This window comes from Orbicella faveolata, unplaced genomic scaffold (assembly GCF_042242905.1).
Source record: "Orbicella faveolata isolate gen_17 unplaced genomic scaffold, um_ofav_v1 contig_2, whole genome shotgun sequence".
NCBI lineage: Eukaryota > Metazoa > Cnidaria > Anthozoa > Scleractinia > Merulinidae > Orbicella > Orbicella faveolata.
In genome coordinates this window covers 32,197,137-32,213,136 of record NW_028301547.1, presented here as the reverse complement: position 1 = coordinate 32,213,136, position 16,000 = coordinate 32,197,137, and the positions used below count along the sequence as shown (strand labels likewise).

The following is a 16,000-nucleotide window of genomic DNA, read 5'->3' as shown; positions in this document are numbered from 1 at the left end:
TTATTATGATTATCGAATGTCAAAAGACGTAGTCATGTAACACAGGAGACATGGAAACTGACTCCCCGTATTTTGGTAGTTAATTTGAGATAAGTAAGTAAAAGTAATCTTGATTTAGGTACATACGGCACAAAACTGAACAAGAACAACCAACTATGGAACAAGCCAAATAAACCCGTAGCAACAGTACCCAAAAAATGTTATTATTGTATTACCCTAAATAGGTCTCCATAGCAATCATATTACTAAGCATCCAAAATCTTGTGTAAATCGTTTCTGCTCTTTTGTTACGTAATGTCAAAGTTATTTTTCAAAACATCCGGCGCATCAAATCCTTCTTCCCATATATACAAGGACCGTCTCAATCGATCACAATTATCCAAAGTCCTTTATAAAGCTAGTTGCCGGGACTGCAATGATTTTTACATCAGGAAAACGAAGCAAAGACTTCACGACCGGAAAACAGAACATTTCAAGGCCCTTTTGAAACATGATCACTCTTCTGCTATTGCTGATCACGTTAAAACAACTGGTCACAACATCAGATGGGACCATTTTGACATTTTGGCGTCCGGCAAGACTGACTACCATTGTAAGGTTAAAGAGACCTTGTTTATTCAAGAGCTGCAGCCAGCACTGAATGCCAATGTCAGCAGTGAAAAGCTTTTACTTTGTTAGACAGATTTTCCATTACAGACAGTTTCCGTTTGAAACGTCTTAAATTTCTACTGCAGATGTTTTCTGTCCAGGTTCCAGACCCCCATTGATACAGTATAAATAGCTTTCTAAAAATTAGCCTGCGTAGCAAGCGTTTCCGTGGGGTTTGGAAGCAAAGAAAGACCGAGGAACGGGATTTTCGGTGTTTTGTCTGCGCGGAAAATGGGGCGAGAACCATATTTTTGAACAAGAGAGCTCTTTTAAGTGTAAATGTGCATAAAGAATATTATAATAAGATCGATGAATAATCAAATATCTACCTCTTACTAACTGAGTTTGAGGTCCCTACTGTAAGTCACGGACCGAGTTTTTTCCCCATCAAGTAAAAGAAAGTCTTAAAATTTTACTTTCCATTCAGTGGGCCAAATATTACAAGAGATGCATTGATTAATTAATTTTGTAAGTAAGCACACAATAGCAGGTTCCGAGATCTTCAAAAGACGGGGAGAGATACAGTCAGGACCACGGTATCTTAATGGGATTTAATTCCAGTGAGGATCTTGATTTACAGCTCTTGGACGCCCAAATTTTTGCTTGATTACTTAGACAGTTAGATGAGCCGTGAAAGCCGTCTCGGGGAGTTCAGGTGTATGGGAAGATACAAGATTGATCGTTTGTCAGGAAGTGTCCATTTTCCATCAGTTGAGCAATTCGTTTCATAGACGTGACAATATTACGCCGTTTTCTGTACGTTTCCCAGTTATCTTCAGATTTGATTTTACGAAACTTTTTATGAAGCTTGTTTCTTATAGTAATGGCTTGGGCAATTTTGGGAGTAAGCCATGGGAGTTTGTTTCCGCGAATAAGTTTCTTTCAGTATATATGGCTTACCATCCACATCATCATACACAAAGGGTGAGCCCCATGCAACATTAGTTACGTCAGCAAGAAAGGGTTGTTCGTCAAAGTGTTTTATACTCCAATAAGCGATAAGTTTAGGCGCAGGTCTTGGTAATTTTGCTTGCGAATCATGTGAAGTCAGGTCATGATCACTGATGTTCCAACAGTACAGAATCTGTCGGGGTGACTAGATAGCATAACGGTGTATAACATTATCCACCGGATATATCACTATCCAATGGACTGCACTATCCACTGGGTAGTGATTTAACCGCTGGATAATGTTATACACCGTTTGAACAACCTGGGCCAGGAATATGGCTCCAGAGGTATGAGGTATGGTTATGAGGTATGAGGTATGAGGTATGGTTATGGAAAAGAAATCAATCCCGTCATTGTCGCCAAAGACCTTGGTCTTTATCTTGATCAATCTTTAACTTACAGCGATCACGTTACAAAAACAGCTTCTAACTGCATGCACAAACTGATAGAAATAAACAGGATAAAGCATTTATTGGATAAGAAGACATTGCTTCTACTTATGGATTCTTTTATCTTCAGTAAGCTGTTTTACTGTTCTACAGTCTGGTCGAACACAAGCAAGTCTAACATCGAGAAATTACAGTTGGTGCAAAATTTTGCTGCACGTATTGTATTGGGACTGCGTAAGTACGACCATATCTCACAAGGCATCAAATCCTTGAATTGGCTGCAGGTCAGCGATAGACTCTACATAAATGACGCTGTGATGACTTTCAAATGTATTCATAATCTTGTTCCAGACTACTTGATTGATAAATTCATTTTCCGATCTCAAATCGCTACAAGAAACACCAGACAGAGTAATGACTTAAACATTCCACGTTGCCGACTGGCTACCGGACAAAGATCATTTGCATATCGCGGAGCAAAAATCTGGAATGAGCTAAGTGATGATTTGAAAAGTTTACCTTCTGTGAAAGCTTTTAAGGGACACTTGACCAAACATATTTTAAATGTTAATAATGTAAATTCTTAATATTCAATTTTAAACTTTGTAAATTTTTAAATCTTTAATACTGTAATTAATTTTAGACTCCTTACCCAGTTTGTTTATTCATTTTAATTGACGTATTTTTATCTTTTTTATTCCTTTTGTAACTGAAAAGCCCCTTTGGGGAGTTGCAAATAAAGTATGTATGTATGTATTTTGTTTCATCCAATCAGCTTTTGGATGTCAATGAAAGCCAGCCTTCTCTCCCCTCTCCTCGGGGAGGCTTGATGCTAAGGTTAGGGCGGAGCCTCCTTAAGAATCCCTAGCGAAAGGGGAGGGGGGGGGGGGGGGAAGGGGGAAAGGATGGGTGTCCCGTCAGCAATCTGGCCAAAAGTAGTCACAGGTTTCATGTCAGCGGGACAACGACCCGAAAGTGAGAATGTTGGTTTCTTAACAAACGACTCTGATGAGCCACACTTCTAGCCTTACTGCAATTAAGGTTGATTCAGTCTGTACCTTCAGACTATTACTAGTAGGGAGTTTAAGCAAACCACGACGGCAACGGCATCGGGAACGTCGCTAAACAAAAGATTTAACGAGGAAAACAATAGCTGTGCACGTGCGTTATAATTCTTGGTACATTTCTTTACCGCCCTCGGTAAAACAACAACGTGAAACGACCAAATTCTGCGTTGTCTGGAGCACGTGAACCACGACGGTTAATTTTTAAAATTTTTATTTTAAGTTTATCGCTATGTCCCAGATTCAGTTTCGTGAAAGTTTTGACAGTGATAAACAAAGTAAATAACTTTAGAGTACCGCGAGATTCGTAGGTAAAATATAAAATCATTTTTTAATCGACGTTGTCCTCGGCGTCGCCGTCGTGGTTACTTAAACTCCCTACTGATTGGCATGGTACCGTATTCCTTCGTAATGAATGTTTTATTACAAATCAAGGTGTCTCATATCAGCCACGTATTATGGGCTGATAAGTCAGAGATACAACACAGTGATACAGAAAAGTCCTGAAACCACAAGCCTCAAAAATCTATTAATTTGATATTTCACTCGATAAAAACTAAAATCCTGCAGCAGTAGATATTACTTTTTGTTAACACGAAAAGTCTTAAACGCTTTTGCGTTTTTACAGTCACTGCTTCCATAATGTCAGCAGGTTATACTGTTCTTCCAAGTCCCACATCGCATACTCCATTACTTCCACTAGCCTGGCTGGAGACTGTTTCCTTTCACAAAATAGTAGACGACTGGATGCAGCCTTCTAGGAAATTTAATCAAGGGAAAATACACAGCTGACCGTAAGAACGAGGTGTCCCTGTTCCAAAGCTTGTGTCCTTAAGCTATGTTTTGAGCCATGTTAATTCAGCAAAGCTACCATTTGTGTTCACTCAGCGGACAAGTCAACGAACTTGATCAGCGAGCAAAAGTAAAGCGTACTGAACCATGTGTACGTTTTCAATAATATTTCATCTTTGAAGTGAATGGGGCATTTTAAACACAGAAAACTCTCTTTACAGTATCCTAACTTGCAAAGCTCTTACACCAAAAACCCTTGGATGCTTCAGCTCCCAAGAGACTCCCATATAAGTTGCCAGGGAGTGTTCATTTCATACTAAAGCACTGCCACAATCCTTTGTTTAGATAATCGCATTTGGTTTAAGTTTAAATTAGGGAAAAAATGTTCTTCTGGCTAAAGCATTCCCAACGGGCACTTATTTCTCCTCAAAAAAAAAAAAGCGTGAAACAGCACAACAGAAGAAGTGTCTGCTTTTGATACAAAATCACAATCTCAAGGAAATACACCATCTGAGCAAAGTGAATACAAATTTGCTTCATTTCTAAATCATGCATGATTTAGGGCCTGCCCTTTGCATTTATACCTAGGTTGCAGATAAAAAAGGACTAAGTCCAGACAAATAGTGATTGTCTGACAGAACATGGAAAATAATAAGAATATAAATTATCGATTCTAATTCGTTGTGTCACTATTAACTGCCAGGTTGTTCCAGTTCTTGTAAGATAGGTGTTATCCAGCTTTTAGTGTCAAAACTGTCCTCTGTACCACTTCCCTTGATGAAATCATGTTCCTAGTTAAAGAAACAAAAATTAGGGTAAACCAGTTAATATACTGGAAAATAGTCTGAAACTGAAAAAAAAAAACACTTCTTTATTTGGTACAGGGCATTGACCTTTCCAGTCCCCAATTGCAATGGTATCCCCATCCCACCCTGCTGGAAACTCAATACACAGGTATGAGCGAATTCATTTAGTGTGATCTTCTGGGCAAAGTCAGTTCAAAAGAAAACTGTCACTGGTGACTGATGTTTACACTTGTAACCTAAGCAAAAAAAACATCTTGCAAGTCAAATGAAAATTGTTTGTTAGTCGATGGTGTATAAAGTCTGCTCTGTTGAAACTGTCCCTAACCCTAACCCTAACCCTAAGGTGAGATGTACTCTGTCTGTGTTTAAAACTGGCATTAAAAACTTCTTACTGTAATATAGACAATCCTTAAGCTGTAACTCAATTTGTAAAATCCTGGTATTCAACTTCAACATTTACTTTTTTACTACTAACAGTATTATTATAAATTAAAAGAATATTATTGCTAATACTTTATTTTATACATGTAATTATTATAATTTTTTTTATATCTGGTATGCATTGTACACTCACCAAGAGCAAGACATAGTTTGGTCTCTCATGATAATCTTTCTTTAGGCTGCAGGTTGAAGGTAATTAAAAAACCGCGTTATTATCAATATCCTCACACAACTCTTTCAGCCCCATATTTTCTAACTGTTGCTCCTTTATTCTCAGGATGTGCCTAACAAAAGGCTTAATGAGAGAAGTTGTACTGAACAGTAAACTGCTACAGAGAAAAATACAAGGTATGTTCACAGTCTGAACTCAAATAAAACAGTAAAACTTCCTATAAGTGGATATCCTTAAGACCAGAAGAAACTGTTCACTTTGGCCATGTGTCTGCCTGTCTACATGCTTACAACATCTATGTACTTTGCGCTGTCTGACAAAAAGGATTGCACGTTTCCAGCATTAAATTTTGTTAGAGTTTTGAAATCTCAGTGTACACAATCTGTAGATGTCAAAAACTAGCTTGATAACAGGGCACAAAGCGGGCATGATTCCCCCCTAGAACACCATTAACAAGCTTTCAATACTGACCACTGAACAATAAAATCTCTGAATTCATCTGAGTATGGCCCTCCATCAGGGAGAGTAGGTGAGGGTTCATGGACAACTTGTTTGAGTTGCTCAAATGGAGTTTTCCATTGTGTGTAAGGGAATTTACCTGTTGCAAGTTCTATCTGTAAAAAAGAGAACAAGTTAGAGCAATGGTTAATTATAATATCTTTTACTGTTTGACAGCATGCTATAACATTCTGTAAAAAATAGGAGGTCACCCAGAAAAAGTTTGGTCAGGGGTTTCCCAGTGGGGCTGTGAAACTCTCAAACTATGCCAGACCATGTTCAGCTGCATTTTGCAACTGATCTGTAATAGATCAGACCAGACACCAAATCTCCCTCTCCTATCCTAAGCTTGCTTGTTATCAGAAATTTGTATCAACATAATGGTGCCCAGTTGCTCCTGAGTTGTCATTAAATGAATACAAAACGTATTTTCATTCACCTCAGGTTCCTTTAATTCCAAGTGTCAATTCCCAATCTAGAATGAATTCTACAGACAAACGATCTGTTTCCAGGTACATGATACATAACCTATGATTTCCATGCCCTACTCCAGACCAAACTGCTAGTAAAACAGGTTAACATACCCAAGGTGCAAAAGAAACCAATTTTTTGTGCAACTATAATGTACCAGTCCAAATTCATTCTCACTAGCCACCCCCGCCCCCCCCCCCCCCCACAAAAAATTTAATCTCTTACTAACAGTACTTCTGTATGTTTAGTTTCCTCAAATATATTCCCATGAAACTTCACTAGCCTGTTGGGCAAGGGAAAGACAAAATACGCCAGCCCAACTACAAAATCCACTAGCCCTGGGCTACTGAACACAACTTTCTTTGCAGACTGCATGCCTGCATGTAATTTAGCTGACATATGGAAGTATCCCAATGGGAAGAGAAACAAACCTTGCAGACACAAGTGTCCATCCTAGTGCTATCCTTGGCTAATGGATGTCATTTGCACTATCACAAGACTACATAGATCTAATTTGGGAAAGTAATCCGAACAAATTGGTGTTTTTGATTGATGAAGTCAAAAAGGAAAATAACAACTGATTTTTACCAACATTTACACTGAACAAAGTACCTGAAGGCATGTGGAAAAAAATTATAATGGTTCCAAATTATATATTGTTATTTTTAATTATTAATTACTGGTAAATGATTAAAGTGGTACTATGACGAAAATCGCATCTTTCCTATCCCCGCCATTTTAAAACATAAACAAGTAGCCTGTGTGAGAAGAAAAATGCTGTTTACTATATTCAAATATCTCTTTTTGTTACAGAGATATTCAAGTTTTTAAAATATGCAAATTAGCCCAATGATGACATCATACACTCAACCAAATTTTGATCAAATATGATGAAAAAAGATATCTCAGCCAAGTTGTATCAGAAATGTTTGATTGCTTGCAGTAAGATTCTACTAAATGTGCTCCACAATATGAGCTTACCAGTTTGGTTACCATGGCAACATACTGGGTTCCAGACCTCCCCAATATTGAAGGCATTTCTGGCCACCTTTGGCATTCCATTTTGATATTTGCAAATGGTGCCTCATATGTTTGATCCAGCAAGCATATAAATATGTTAGCTCAAGTTTGTGGCCTGGTTTAATGTTTTGTGAGCTGAAAATCACTAACATGTTGAAATCAAGTGGGCCATGGGTGGGGACTGGAAAAGAGTGGGTTGCCATGGGAACAGAATTTGTTATAGCCGTAAGTGTGTTTCCTGTAGAACTATTAGCCTACAAAGTTTCAATAGTCTGCACTGCAAATTGACCAAGATAGCTCAATTTATGTACTTGATATAAAATTGGGTCGAGTGTATGACGTCATCAATCATGTCATTTGCATATTTTACACATTTTTCAAACTTAAATATCTCTGGAACTAATATAGATATTTGCAAATGGTAAACAGCATTTTCATTCTTTCATGGAATTCTATGTGATACACCTAAAATATTAAGGGGGAAAAATTTGATCATAGTACCACTTTAAGTTTGCAGCAACAAGGGTGTTGGATCTCATTTGACGGCCTTAAGACAATGATGACAAAAAAGGAGCACTACCATTCATTTAAGTCTTACCATAATAATAAAAATAATTATATTAATAATGATGATAATAATTACCATGGTAATTCCTAAGCTCCAGATATCTGAACGAATATCGTAACCTTTCATATCTCTAGCAGGGTTGATTCTCTCAGGCTAAAAAGAAAAAAACTATCATTTAACATTTCACTTATTTTTGAAGATAAAACAATGAGCTCTCAAAGCTTAGAATGGGGTCTGGGAGTTAACATGTAACTGCAAAAACACTGTTCTTAATACCTTCTACCACAGACACACACAGGCAGTTCGTAATGAATGAATTGCACCTTGATAACTTATTACTGCATACAGTATGAGACATTTTTGATTTCCCATGTTTGAGAACTTACAGCCATGTAGGGTTTGCAGCCTGCATCAACTGTTTTTGCCAGTGAATCTACCAGTTGACCACTTATTCCAAAGTCACACAGCTTAAAATTTCCTTTATCATCCACTAATATATTGGAAGGCTTTACATCTGTAAATTCAAAACACAGTAGTCAGATACAAAATAAATAAGACTGTAAATTGACTTTGAACATAAAAAGGTAAAAACGAATGATAAAATCTGATGTTTCAGAGTAGTTTCAGAGTTGCTTCAGAGTAGTCATGACTCCACTATCAAGAAAAAATATATCAGATCATGGAAATTACAGCTGAGCCTAAAAGTACACACCACCATCCAGCCTGTGTCTGTGAGCCGAAAAATTGAACGAGAACTAAACATGAAAGAAAAAAAGCCACCAACTGTAAATCAGCAGTGTGTTGTTTATAGTTTCCAATGTGACCTGCATGATGCGGGTTATGTAGGTTACACACATTGACATTTACATAATCATGTAAAAGGACATAAACAACAATCCTCTGCCATTGCCAAACTCTACAAGAACGTGCACGGGACAATGCCTCAGGACCCGCTAAAGCACTTCGATGTGATTAAGAAAAGCAGAAACACATTTGACTGTTTCTGTACAAAATGCTTTTTATAAGCACTTTAAAGCCAAATCTCAGCAAGCAAACAGACTCCATTCGTGTGAAAGTATTTTCATATTCTTTGCACCCTTTTGTGTTAATTCTTCGCGCCAAAATCACTTTAAATACTGTAATTTGCATGATCTGATATATTTTTCTTGATAATTGAGTCATGACTACTCCGAAACGTCGGATTTTAGCATTGGTTTTTATGTTTAAAGAAATCTCTTTTAATAAAATGACTAACTGATTTTATTTTAGACTGGTGTGTCTGTCAGTGATCAGCACTGCAAATATAGCATTAACAGTGATTACGTTTAGTGGTGTAATAAATTACAAGCATGAAGTCTGACCAACTCACCTCTATGGATTACTTTCAGTTTGCTATGCAGATAATTTAAGGCATGAACCATCTGTGAGTTGAAAAAAATGATATTGCATAAATTAGCTAGTCACCTATGTTTTACTGAATATAGTGTCAGTTTCTGGGGAAAAGTTACAAGATTTCACACGGAGAAAATTCCAGTAAAATGCAGACCTAGCATAAGTTTGAACAAGGAACACATTAGCGATGGTATTCAGTTGATCACTTGCTCAATCACTTGTAAATAACATAAATATAGTTCAGTTCCAGGAACTATTTGATGTATCCTTCATGGTTCATCTTTTGGTGTGAAAACGCCCCTCCCTAACTTGCCAGAAATTCTTGTTTCACTGAATGCTTTTGTTTAAAAAAGTTTTGATTTTGAAACCCCCTGGAATTTTGGATTGATCTTCCATGGGGTGGCTGGAAACACAGTGCTTTTAGAAGTTAACCCATATTTCAAATACATATGAGAATATACCAGGCTGTCCTGGCTATTGCTGATCAAAATTCACTATGATAAATTATCCAAACAGTTTGGCAGAAATAAGGGAACTACTATGAAAGAGTCATTATAACTTACAGCAATGGCAATTTCTCTTAGGACCTCCTCAGGCACCCTTCTGCCAGATGTGCCATACACTTTTCTGTACAATTTGTCTAATGACGCTTTCATTAGCTCCATACAGATCCAGACATCTCCCTAGTTGATCAGAAAAAATTAAAGTAATTGTCACATTATATTGTTGATTGAGATGAAACTAGCTGCTAGTTAAAGATGCAGAGATTCCAACTCTGCTACATGACTTAATTCTACTACACGGCTAAGCATGCTTGTACATGCAGTTTAATAACTTTCTATTCCCCACGCTGCTCCATGATCATTAATCAGAATGCTCTATGAACAAACCCGTGAAATTCCCAGGGAATGATGACTGACATGAGGTAATGTTTAGGTAATACGGACTTTTCGTACGAAAATAGGTCTGCATTGCAAACATGCATGGCTTACAGGTTATTCTAGCTATATACAAGTTACCTTATTGACTTCTGGCCCTACTTATTACAGCAGCAGTCTCAAAAAAACTAGTGAGACAACTTTAGATGGTGCAGAGTGCAATTTATGGCTTGGATACAGTAGTCACACAGGCCCTCGTCCCTGTTCTCTCCCTTGGTAGTCAACTAAGCCTTTTCCCCTTTGCAGAATATGCAAAGCGGACAAAAAACGTGATAAGGCATAATCTTAGCAGCATGTATGTTTCATGTTTGTATGCGACGCATGCGTCTTACATGTTGTGTTCTACCACAAGGAAAAGCACTCTACATTAATTTGTATGTGATCCTGTATTGAATGTATCTTTCACCTAACATATAGTCGACACCGACACTAACTAATCTGCGCATGCATTTCAAGCAAATTGCTTTTGTTCATTAGATAACAGCATCACGAGGATAGCATGAGATTTGCGATAACATATATATGTCATGTTTTTCTAATAAAGAACATAAGTACAACATGTTTTGTGTAATGCACTCGGGTACCTAACCCACCCAGCCCTGTTTTCCACAAGGCTAATTGTTTAATTAAAATTAATTAATTAAACAAACATTAAGTTTACACCTTATGGCGTTAGTGTGGAGCACAGCCCCCTAAACCATCCCAATAGTGCACTCTGCACTAAAAATGAGGAAAACCAAGTGAAGCATTTGTTATTTTCACTTCTTTTGTATCTCAATCTTGAGTGACTTTTCGTGCATGCTGCATGACGCACATGAACTGGGAAGCCTATTTGTTGACACTATGCGTATGAACTGCATTGCAGTGTCCAGTACTGAGTGGTTAGACATTTCTAATAATAAATGTTATAAAGTAATAGGAAATTGGCTGACCTCTCTAAACAATGCACCATAAAAATGCACTGTGTATGGGCAGTCAGTCACTCGCATGGAGACATCCAAATCCATTAAAAGCCTTTTCTGCTCTGTTGAGTTCACACTGGCTCGTATTCTCTGTAGTATTAAGAACAAAGAAAACAATTACATTAAACCCTGACTTTCTGATGACTGAATTGACAGCTACCTATCTGTTTGAGATTTACCTTGACTGCCATAATGTGGCCTGTGGGTTGATGTATCATCTTGTATACATAACCATATGCCCCATGCCCAAGCTCCTTTAACTCTTTTAAATCCTCTGCATTGCACTCGAATTCCTGTAGTAAACATAGCAGACTAATAATTATTATTGTTCTGAAGTAACATCGATATCTATCAGTGATCATGCTAACAGACAGTAGCTGGCAAAACCTAAAATTTAATTTAACTCATCAACAATAGATGAGCTTGGGGAATAGTGCCTGAAAGGGAAGGTGGGGCCACGAATCAATCCGAGCCCAAAGTGTGACAACCCTGTGAGTGGCAACCACCAGGCACCGTCACACTGATCTGAAAGAACAGTGGAAACAAAGATACTTACCTTATACTTACCATGCCAAGGGGGAGGGGCGGGCTGGGAGTAAACTCAGTGAGAACTATCCGGTAGCAAAACAAAAGGTGCGAAATGACTTGACATCTGAAGCCGAGCTGTAAACATGCAAAGGCCCCTATGCAAAAATCCCCGGCCACCCTGCACCAATGCCCAGAGAGCGACTGCTGGCCAGCATCGTTTTGCATTTAACTTAGCCTAAATTACATTTAGCCACATTAAAATTATAATAAAAAAGGAAAAATATATAATAATTTTGAGTATTTTACAAACCTTGCCATCAACAGTGAGTGTCTCTCTATCAGTCAGGTTTCTAGGAGGGGTGGTCCTAAAACAATAATAGCAGTAACGAGAGTAATAATAATAAATATATAAAATGACGTTTACATGTCACCTTGCCTTCAGAAAATGATCACTGTGGAAACATATATTAAAGCTCTCTCCTTGACTAGTATCTTCCAACTGAGAAGGAATCTCTACTTCTTAAAAATCTTATCTTTGCTATATTCCTGCCCTTAAGATGATGTGTTCATGAATACAAGTTTCCAATATAGGGCTGCACATATGAGACTCTGAGGAGAAAAACACTGAGCACATCATGATGATGAACTCCATGTGGCATTTTCAGAAGAGTGAATACAAAAAGCTAAATATTTAGGAAACAGCTTGTCAATACAAGAACACTGATGAGCTATGTAAGCATGTGGAGATTCATGAAGTACAGCTGAAACCTTTTGGCACTTCTTAAGTGCTCTTAAAACTTCACAAGTCCTTGAACATTTTTTAGTATCAATTCATGTTTGGAAATAGTAGTCAAATTAATGTTCAATTCACCTTTGGGAAATAATTGCTAATAATAAGTAAAAACTCTCCTTCAAAATATTAACTTTTTTTCAAGAGACTACCCTCAAGATTAAATTAAGTCATCTTTTCAGTTCCAAATCAAGTAATTATAAACCTGTTAGACTAATAGGAGACTGTAGACTACAGGCTTATTCTATCACTCTTAGTAAGAATACGCTATCAAAATTGCCTGGGAAGGCCTGGAGGAAAAAAAGATACCCAATTTAAGTAGTTAATAGCTTAGTGCACATAATTCTCCTCCTAAATTTTACTTACGAAGGGGATGTAGTAGGTGATGAATGGCCCTTTGAAAAATCCAACTTAGGAGGTCCTTTTGACTTTTGTTTCGGCTTCTTTCCTGAAACATAACAAGTATTTAGTAAGCATTAATTCCTGATTGCATAAGACTCGAAGGTTGTAAACCAGGACACACTTTACTATACAGGGCTTAAACTTGGGAGAGGCTATATCCTAAATCTAATTTAAATATACAAGCCCCTGGACGTATTTGTGAAAACTCATTATTGCAAGGAATTTTGCATCTCAGAGTTTGGAGTCTCATTTTTGGGAGACTTTATTTTCAGAGTGGAGAACATTATCAAGATCTTACAAAATATTTTTTGAGTCATTCATAGTTTTAAGAAGTATTTTTTTTTCAGCTTTCAATATTTTAGAGAATTTGGCATTACAAAGGGCGATGACTTAGCTGCTGCATTTTTTAAACTTTGTTTAAAGTTAATTTTTATCCCTTAGGAAGTTGTAACAGTTCAGCCAGGTAAGTAACAGATGTACTCAGTGGCTACATATGTATTTATAAGCTTGTACTGCATTCCAACAGACCTGCCAACTCCAAAGAGAGAAAAATCTAGAGGAGGACCCAGAAATTTGAAGCCATGTGTTGCTCCAAACGGTACGGCTTCTTAGCTGTTTTGGTCTGAAATTAAGTTATGTATGATTTGTGTACTCAGTGTTGAATTGGGTATGTTTCTTTGCTACTTGCTTTATAACGTGGCGTGCCTAAGGTAGCCAGTCATTTCACCTACAAGTCATTTCACCTACAATTCGATTCACCATCAAAGTAGTTTTACCTACACATCCAAAGTCGTTTCGCCTACATGATCTGAGTCGATTCGCCTGCACTAAATACTTATTACTAAATACTAAATACCGTACTTATCCAAAAATTGACAGATAGGTTTACGATAATTATAATAATGTTTTTCGGCAGAGTATTCCACAGCGACTGCACGGCAGTGCTGAATGCTCTGTCTCAACAAACAAGCTTATAAACTTGAAGATCACCAGCAGGAACTCGTCATGTGCCAAAAATTGACAGATAGGTTTACGATAATTATAATAATATTTTTCGGCAGAGTATTCCACAGCGACTGCGCAGCAATGCTGACCACTCTGTCTCAACAAACAAGCTAATAAACTTGAAGATCACCAGCAGGAACTTGTCATGTGCAATGTGCACATCTAAGCAATGTGCATGTCTAAATGGCCCATCTTGACTATTCACTCAGCACTCCAATTAATAGGTCACTGAGAAATGTATTTGAAGTTTGTTGGCTGAGCTCCCTGTAAATAGTTCCATTATATACAACAAAAGAAAAAGGGTGCATGACCACCACAGTCATGCACATGTTTCCATTGTGACTAGCTAGAGAGTAAGAGATTAAATTTGTTTGTTTACTATACAACTGTTGCATTGCGTGATTTTCCTTTCCACCTCCCTTTCACCAAAAGAAGTCTGACAGGGCACAGGAAGTAGAGGATCAATATGTTGTTGATTCAAGTAACTGTACGTAATCAACTGAGAGGATCCCAATTCTTGACCCTCCCAATAAGTCGAACCAAAAGTTGTTTCCCCTCCTCAGTCAAACGCTGTAATTTTACCCACGATTTCTTGGAATCTCCAATTTTTTGAACCAATTTTTGTTTCCCTTGGAGGTTTGAAAAATCGGGATTCCACTTTACATGCATCATGTTACGCATCTGTTGAAATCTTTAAATCAACAACAAATCGATTTGGGCTACAATTTTACAGTTAATTTAACTGGAAATACGGTCCAATATGACTCCTCTGCCTCCTGTGGGCAGTGAGGTTCATCTGTTTTCACAAAATATTTTCAATTTAAGTGTACGCAAAACGACTTTAATGTAGGCAAATCCACTTGGATCGTGTAGGCGAAACGACTTCGGTCGTGTAGGCAAGACAACTTTGATGTGGGCGAATCAACTTGTAGGCAAAACGACTGACATCCCTGCCTACTGAAAACATAAAAACCTTGCCGGCTTTAAACCCACTGGCACCTGTACCAGCCATAACCACTTCTGATGTCATCACCTTTGACCAAAATTGGTATCACTTATATTCAAGTTCTGCAGGAGGAAACGATCTCTCCAATGATACCCAAATCAGAGTGATTGGGTCAGTTGAGCTTAAAATATGCACTGAAATACTTAGGTCTTGTGCCAAAAGCTGTGGGTGTGCATGTGTGGGTTAACATCAGTCTGAGCTAAGGAACTGATTATAAGGCTGGTCTGAAATAGGGTTTTGATTTAATTGTCGGGTCTGAAACAGGGTATAAAAGTTATATTTGGTCAGATCTTAAATAGGGTATAATGCAGACTTTGCTCTGAACCAGGGTAAAGGTTTTGGGAAGCGGGCCAAACACCTGCATCCCATTTTTCTTGGAGCACCCCCTCCTCCCGGGCTGTAAATATTGACTGCATCATAAGCTTTAGTATCAGTTCACAATATCTACCTTGACCTAATGTAAACCTTATTATAACTTATTAATCAAATGTGAATTTGAAGGATGAAAATGAAATTCATGGCCAGCATAATGCATGCATTCAAAAATGCAGCATATTTAAATCCACTTAATTTACTAAACCGACCACAAAAGAGATATCTCCTGACAATGACTCATGAGAAATCAAACTCTAACATAATCAGTGAGTTATTCTGTGAGTTATAATAAACTCGATATTTTAAGCTAATAAGTTCTATACTTAAGCTCATGTCTTAATTGATGAAGAATATTTTCACATGAAGGTGAAAATGTAGACCTCTATAAGCCTGAAGTATAGACAAATTGTAGTTGTTCGTTCCTCTTACCTCCTTTGGGAGAACCAGACATGATTCCCTTCAGATCTTTCAAATCAAGAAAATGAAAATTCAGGTCAAACCCATCAGAATCATCGAACACACTGACAGAGTGATTATTTTAGCTGTCTTACTTCGATCTAGCAAAAGTCCTCCCCGATACCTTTGATTCGTGCAACTGGATGCAAGTCCGTTTGGTTTTCTGCAGAGCGCCAAACCGGAACAACTGACGGAGGGATTCCCCCTCAGCTAAGAAGTAACGTGATTGGAAATTCTTGAACACATTCGTAATCAGAAAATTTAGAACGGGAAATGAGCTGTTTCAAAGCGGGCGGAGCGGGCTCTATATGAACCTGCAAATTGTT

The 16,000-nt window shown here is 37.7% G+C and overlaps 1 protein-coding gene across 2 annotated transcripts; it reads right to left on the bottom strand.

Moving 5' to 3' along the window:
- Positions 1-3,453: 3,453 nt before the first annotated feature.
- LOC110069732 (dual specificity mitogen-activated protein kinase kinase 6-like) lies at positions 3,454-16,000 on the bottom strand. Of its 2 annotated transcripts, none has more exons than XM_020777275.2 (13): positions 15,770-16,000; positions 15,648-15,683; positions 12,797-12,878; positions 11,951-12,005; positions 11,292-11,405; positions 11,083-11,202; positions 9,776-9,895; positions 9,190-9,241; positions 8,207-8,334; positions 7,896-7,973; positions 5,735-5,877; positions 5,225-5,270; positions 3,454-4,635 (listed from the first exon to the last, which is right to left on the bottom strand). In XM_020777275.2, exons 2-13 carry the CDS (start codon positions 15,667-15,669, stop codon positions 4,537-4,539), a joined length of 1,059 nt encoding a protein of 352 aa, XP_020632934.1. In that variant the 5' UTR covers positions 15,670-15,683; positions 15,770-16,000; the 3' UTR covers positions 3,454-4,536. The 2 variants fall into 2 exon arrangements, with proteins under 2 accessions (XP_020632934.1, XP_089144849.1); XM_089288723.1 differs by having other exon boundaries at positions 15,799-16,000.